The sequence below is a fragment of the Orbicella faveolata genome, unplaced genomic scaffold, assembly GCF_042242905.1.
Source record: "Orbicella faveolata isolate gen_17 unplaced genomic scaffold, um_ofav_v1 contig_1, whole genome shotgun sequence".
Taxonomy (NCBI): domain Eukaryota; kingdom Metazoa; phylum Cnidaria; class Anthozoa; order Scleractinia; family Merulinidae; genus Orbicella; species Orbicella faveolata.
Window position 1 is genome coordinate 16,027,210 of NW_028301536.1, and position 7,110 is coordinate 16,034,319.

General features: G+C 38.6%; 1 protein-coding gene across 1 annotated transcript; it reads left to right on the plus strand.

Annotated features, from left to right (window-relative positions):
* The first annotated feature begins 74 nt into the window (after window positions 1-74).
* On the plus strand, window positions 75-6,325 carry LOC110049683 (protein MAK16 homolog). The gene is made up of 10 exons (XM_089292160.1): window positions 75-273; window positions 408-454; window positions 684-793; window positions 2,851-3,029; window positions 3,359-3,396; window positions 3,553-3,607; window positions 3,723-3,797; window positions 4,450-4,557; window positions 4,839-4,901; window positions 5,574-6,325. Exons 1-10 carry the CDS (start codon window positions 259-261, stop codon window positions 5,730-5,732), a joined length of 849 nt encoding a protein of 282 aa, XP_089148286.1. The 5' UTR covers window positions 75-258; the 3' UTR covers window positions 5,733-6,325.
* The last annotated feature ends 785 nt before the right edge of the window (window positions 6,326-7,110 follow it).

Sequence of the window (7,110 nt, forward strand, 5' to 3'; positions counted from 1 at the left end):
CCCGGTGCTGTCCCACCGCAGGAGATGGGAGTTTGTTTGCCTCTACCCTCCCTAGTCAAATTTATCATTGGCCATCTAGATGGGTGGTCGCTAAGTTAAGCAGTCGAAGCGTGATAGTTTTGTAGTTTTGCTGGTTTTGCTGAGTTTTGCTGTGATTGAAAAGTCTGTCTAATCTTCCAAAAGGATCCTTTTACATCTAGTAACGCACAACTTGATTCTTTTAAGGTCCACTTATGTTCTTACCAAACCTGAGAGAAGATGCAACACGATGAGGCCAGTTGATGAGTTGTTTTTAAAACGCACGTGGTTCATACTTCTGTTGTCCGAAATATTTTGTAATGATCAGCTTTGTAAACTTTACGAACTAGGATTGTAACAAGTGGTTAACATTATTTCTACGTCTTCAGGTAATATGGCAAGTAATAAATCAAGGCTTCTGTTCCTTCAAAGTCAAGTAAGTATTCTGCAGGGGGGACCATAACCACACTTATGTCTTGGGTTGTTGAGCTTCAGTGCAAAATCTGTTACCGATGTTTGCTCTATTTTCGTCTTAACTTTCTCAAGTCATAATATTGCCATTAATCAGTCATACTTGCCCAAGAACATCCAATGTACAAGGGTTAGATCTCATAAAAAGGTCTCATAAAGCAACAAGTACAAGATAGTTCATGTTTGTGTTTCAGAACTGCGACTCAGACATTTTGTCGAAATGAATATAATGTGACTGGCTTGTGCAACAGACAGTCTTGCCCACTGGCAAACAGTAGATATGCTACAGTTAAAGAGAAGGATGGTGAGTGAATAGAAAATAAAAGAATAGGGAACTACATGAAAGTTAAGAAATGATTTGTAACTTCCAGTGTACTTATGTAACTTCCTTGTTATAGCCTGCAGTGCAGGCGTCTTATTGGGGCGTCTTATTGTTAGCGTTACAATTGTTAGCGTTACAACCTTGCGACCGCCTTTTTAGACCGCCATGTTAGATGGTGGGGGATGGGGGAGGGGAAAAACGAGAAGATGCCTGCCCGAAAAGTCCGTTAAAATGCGAAACACCTCCTGATTAGTTGCGCTTCACTGCATTTCCGGAAATGAGCGGGTAACCAATCAAAATGAGGTTTTCTCGACACCGGAAGTCTCACAAGGGTACATACCACGAGAGGTTTGTGCCAAGCCGCAGGATGTCTTGCATTCTCACAGAGGTACGTGTTGCGCTAGTGACTTCAGACGTACAGAGTATTTTAGAAATACCGGCAACTGATGAGATCCACATGGAGGATCGAAACCATGATCTTGCCTGAACTAAGCCGAACAATGGCATATAAAACACGCAAAACAGTTAACAGGACTTGTGCGTAAACAGCAAGAGAAACATAAGCTCGATCAGATAGCTGCAAGAAACATAAGAATGTCTCTAGACAAACGTATAGCTTTCTCAAAATAAAGCTACAGCGTCTCCGAAGGAAATCGTACGAGAACAAATATGATATCCATGACAAGGATCTACCTACTGTGCTTGTAAACAGTTCTAGTCACAGCCGGGCCTGGTGTCACAATATAGAATGCAAGTAAGCAACATGTTCACGGTAAATTTCATATTTTGTCCCTCAAAAGCAAATTCATGGAGACTTAAAAGCATATCTTGCAATAGAAATGAGCCTAAACAATGCATAAACACATGGCAAATTACAGAGGTGTCAAACTCAACGAGTTGACATACAGATAACAGCGCAAACCATGCAGACCTATGACTTATAAAAATTTGCCATAGCACGATCTAACGGCTCAACTCCACTTAAAATTCCTCCTTATTACACAACATGAAGTGCCCTTCATGAACACGAGTGAAACGACAAGAAAGGTCGAGTGACCGAACAGAGAACAGCAAATGTGCAAATGTCACGAACCGTAGAAGTCGTGTAGGCTAGTCAACCCCATTTTACGTAAATATTAAGCTTTTCCCAAAGCCAGTGGGTAGCACTGCCAACATATCTTTTCCGGATACCAGTGTGGAAATTGCGTCTTTTTGCTCCGTTCGTAATTCGCGAGACATTCCAAGTTCACATAAACGCTTGAGAGATTCCTCGAGAGCGGAATCGAAACTAACAACATCACTTTCGACAGAGTTTGCCATGTTTCTTACCCGCACGAACGAAACGAAACTGACTGACAGACAATTGACAGGCAGGGTCAAGCCGCACCAATCAGAAACTCCATTCGTAGGCGAATGGAGTTTCCTAAAAGAACAATGACCTCGGGCGGGTGAGATTTTCTTCGCTCCACCCCTCCCCTATCCTTCCTCTTGCCTATCATTCATCCCCTTGGTAAAACTTTCATTCTCTCCCCAGTCTTCTACTGCATGAAAAATTCAAGATGGCGGCTAAACTTTTTACGATGTGAGTGCTCGCTGGAAAAAATCTCGCCTACTCTGCAGGCTATCCTTGTTACATCATGTCTGTTGAATGACCATCAACCATAAACTAGAAACTGAACAAAAAGTAATCAACAGTCTAAACTGGTGGGAGTAGTGTAGCTGAGCTGTCAACTAGAGTGGTTTTTATTTCAGTGCCAAAAAGTAATTATTGCTTCTGCATCAACTACACTTGTCCACATAAACACTTGCCACTTTTTTGTCCAAGTAAAACCAAAACCAATCATGACTCACTTGTCCAGCACTTAATTAATCTACTGAAGTGACTTATTCAGCCACGTTACTATCTTCACATATAGCTTATAACAAAATGTATGTGTTGTAATTGCACTGGGGACAAAACCTCTTGCTATTAATTTTTCTACAGATCTGCAATAAACATCTTATGTGTTCTAATATACATTTTATTCTGTTATACATAGGTGTTTGTTATCTTTATATGAAAACAATAGAGAGGGCTCATTCTCCAGCTAAGATGTGGGAAAAAATAAAGCTCTCCAAAAACTATGAGAAAGCACTGGAACAAATAGACAAGAACCTGATATACTGGCCGAACTTTAGTATACATAAATGCAAGCAGAGATATACCAAAATAGTCCAGGTAAAAGGTTATGTGAAATGCACAATGCACATGGTTCTAAGAATGTTCCATTAAGACAGTACAGTAAAAACTGGATTGATTTAAGATGTCAGATGGGGTTGACAGGCATGCATGATTACAAGTTTTAGGCAGATTGAAGTTGTTTGATTGTGGTCCAGAAAAATGTTTATAGGTCAATTAGGTCTGGCACTGATTAGAGTTTTAAGATTCAGTTTTTCTTGTAAAATTTTAAACTGAAGTCATAGTATTTGAAATGGATATTAGGATAAAAAAACAGGGAAAATCAAGGTGTGCTTTTTTGTAATGCTCTTTTCTGTTTACTTTTTCAGTACTTGATAAGGATGCGGAAACTTAGACTTAAAACAAGGTAGGGAAAAACATGGTAGCTATGGGAGTGTTACTATAATGTGTGTTAAGGCAAAGCACACTTGGTTACTTCAAAAAAGATACACTGACACATTTTTCAGTCTATTCTTTTTCGATAGCCTTAGTTATATTTTCACAAATATATATTTTTTTTCAGTAAAAAACTTGTGACAGTAAACAAGAAGGTTGAGAGAAGAGAAAAAACAAGAGAGGTCAGTGATCTTGGTTTCTATTTATTTATTCAACCATCTACATGTACACTGGCCTTTTATATTTAAGAATTAATGTACCCACAGAGCTAATTTTGGTTTGCATTTTTTCTTTTAGAGAAAAGCTTTAGTAGCTGCCCAGCTAGAAAATGCCATTGAGAAAGAATTGCTTGAGAGACTCAAGAAAGGAACAGTGAGTTTTACTATGACAAAAATGATTATTTTTATATCATTCCAATAATTATTAGTCTGTGATTATTACCTTAGGTACATGTAAAGTCTACATTTGAGACACAGTGCTTACCTGTGATTTCCATTGCATGAAGCAACTAGAAGTATTTAGAACTACTGCTCCCCCCAGTTGGGATGCAAGTCTATCACAGAGTATTCCCCAGCTTTAAATTTGCAGTGTACATGCAGGTTACCCATTTATACAGCTGGGTGGAGGGTCAGTACTATGGGAGTAAAATGTCCTGTCCAAGAGGGAAACCGGCAACACGATGACTCTGGCCAGGGCTTCACCTTGACCACTCAATACAACGTCCTCTACAAGTGCATGCATGCTAGACTATCAATAGTGTCCATTTCTCAAAAAAATTGTCAAAATATATGATGGGTGAGTGCCAAACACTTGGCAAAACCACAGGCTGCTAGCTTAAAGTTCCCCAAGCATGTCCTTGATACACTCATCATTCACTAAGTTTGCATTTATGCAGCTGCTCAGTTACAAAAAACAAACTACCATTGATTGCAGTCTAGTTCTGTGCCTGAAGTTATAATTTTTTTTTATTATCACTAATACAGTTAGTAAATATTCTTTATTGCTGTTGTAATTTTTTTTGTAGTATGGAGACATTTACAACATTCCTAGCACTGCATTTGAGAATGCTCTGGACAAAGAAGAAATAGAGGACGAGGAAGAAGAAGAGGAACTAGAAGAGGAGGAAGATGAGGTATTACCATAGATTAGTTTACAAGTGTTTAGAAGTGTTTGGTTGTTTCCTATTTGGCACGTGTATTGTATGGTAAGGACTGTTACCAGCGCTGGTGGAAACAGTGAGCACTGTTTGCTGTAGGAGAGTTCCAGAGTGATGGGGTGCCAAGTTACCAAAGATTATTTGCAATGCGAAAAATAGTTTATTTCTTGAGATGAAAATAGGCAACATCAAATGAATGTGGGAAAAGAAATATGGTTATTAAGGATTATAGTTTATAATTTTTTTTTTGCTAACAGGAGGAAGAGCCTGAATTTGTGGCTGAAGATGAAGTGGATGTTAGCGATTTGAGTGATATTGAGGTGAGCTTTGATTTATGTCACTCACTAAAGAGTTTAAGAACAGATGCTTTTGATAGACAGACATGAACTGGAAGTCAAATTTTCTCTTCTTTGTGGAGTATTACTGACCTTTTATTAAGAGCGTCATGTTGTAAATGCCAAGATGAATGTCTAGTTCTCAGTCGCCCACACAACAGTAAAAAATATAATGATTAACTAGTGAAGAGGGGCACGGAATCATGGGAAGGAGAGGCCTCACTTGCTGCTGGCTCCCACTTGTGCCTCTTGCTCACTCCCAGTCTCCCAATCACTCTTTGCGCTAAGAAAAAAATAAGAAAAGCGATGGAGGAGGCAACCAAGATGAGATCTCTCCAATTAACAGGTGGTGCGTAAATTTGTACTAAAAGCAAGAACATATTAAATTTCTGACTAATCTTCTTGGTTTAAAAACTTCTGTGCATAAACTCTCTATTTAGCTTTAATTAATTGCTAATTTCTTTTAAAGATAAAATTTGGTTACACCATCAAATCCAGTTGAGAGGCTACATTCTGCTAACAAAACATTTGCGGGGTCCTAAATGGGACCTAATATTGGGGTCCTAAAGGTTTTCAGATACATGATTGATGTAATTAAGATGTGATTTGTTTTGTCTTCTGGTAACCTCAAATTTAATGTAAAATTATTGTTTTCAGGATCTACAAGTAGAGGCAGGTGAACAAGAAACAGAAAGTGAAGTTGAGGAGGAAGAGGAGCGAGAAAAAACATCTCAAAGACATGCAGGAAGAAAAGCAAGAGTAGAAATTGAATATGAACAAGAAAGAGAGCCTAAAAGATCGAAATTAAAAGTGTAATACCAGCAGTTATAATCTTTGTTAATCTGAATTTCAAGAGGACACATGGAAAGATTATGCCTTTTTGGGAACTTGCAGGTCCACCTGCTTTTGCTCTGATGAGAAGCCGAAAGAGTTTATTTCCAAGCTGATGTGTCATTGACATTGAACATTACAGGCATGCAATTCGTGCAGAACACTGCTGATGCTAGACTGTCAATACATATGAGTTGGTCAACACTCTGCCAACTGTTGACCAACTGTCGATTGAAAGTCAATTGAGATGTTGATAAAGTGTCAATCTATTGTCAACCGAGTATTGATCAAGATTTTGATATGAGTGTTTATCTAGATGACGATGGATTGGTGATCGAGGGTCGATTAAGGGTATTGATCGACACTTGACAGTGGATGCCTTTAGTACACATGATCTGTCTTCTCTATACCGTTTTTGAAAACAAATTCAGATATATAGATCACACAAGAAAAGCTGATCATCTCTGATCTGTATACTATCTTTCAAGGTCAATGTTATTTAAGAAAATGTCAGTGAAGTTTGTATTTCGACCTTGAAAGAAGTAACGTGTTATGGTAAGAAAAGAACAAACATATTATACGGTGGTCACATGATGGATTAGAGGGAAAGAACAAAATTTTAGAGTTTTTCAAATTATGGAGGGGCTGCCTTATGTCATGGCTGCGGTGGATAAAATAGGCACAAAATTTGACCCCTATATTAGCTAAATGGCTGATTAGGATACATTTTCTCCTTAAGTTATCAATATATACTGAGTTATGCAGGTCATAAGAATAATTAAGGCAGTTTATTTACCACAGAGAAATAATATTAGGTAGACCAAAGGCTAGTAATGCATACACAATGGGTGACAAAAGTAGTTGAGACACTTTCGGGAAATGACGCTTTTCAATATTTAAGCACTTGTGCTATTTTATTTGCATCTAGCATTAGTTCTCTGATACCCCTGGCCCCCCAATTCAATGTTGTGTAGGTGCTGTGGTCTGTGCAGTCTAAGAAGTAGAGAAATCAACACTGTTTGCAGGGGAAGGGGGGAAATGTGTCCAAGACACCCCAAAATCCAATTTAACTGCCAAGTCTCTCAAAATTTTTGTCGCTCGTTACAGGTACAGGTAGCTATGTTGCTGTAGTACTTTGCACACATTGCAGGCCTACAGTACAAGGTCATGCAATGTGTACAGGAGGCTATGTGTCTGTACCCATTTGCATGCACAATTTACAGGCATACAGTAACTAATGCTCTGTCACATTGCATACCTGCAAATGCTGTTACCAATTAGGTCAGCAATGCATGCAAAGGACAACATCAGCAAAGCTTGCTGTCAGCGTTACATACAAGTAATGCTATTGCCAATTACCGTA

Excerpts from the sequence above, each read along its gene's own strand:
- LOC110049683 (XM_089292160.1), top strand. Across the intron at positions 455-683 it reads TTCTGTTCCTTCAAAGTCAA|AACTGCGACTCAGACATTTT; the intron begins GTAAGTATTCTG and ends TTTGTGTTTCAG. Across the intron at positions 3,798-4,449 it reads AGAGACTCAAGAAAGGAACA|TATGGAGACATTTACAACAT; the intron begins GTGAGTTTTACT and ends TTTTTTTTGTAG.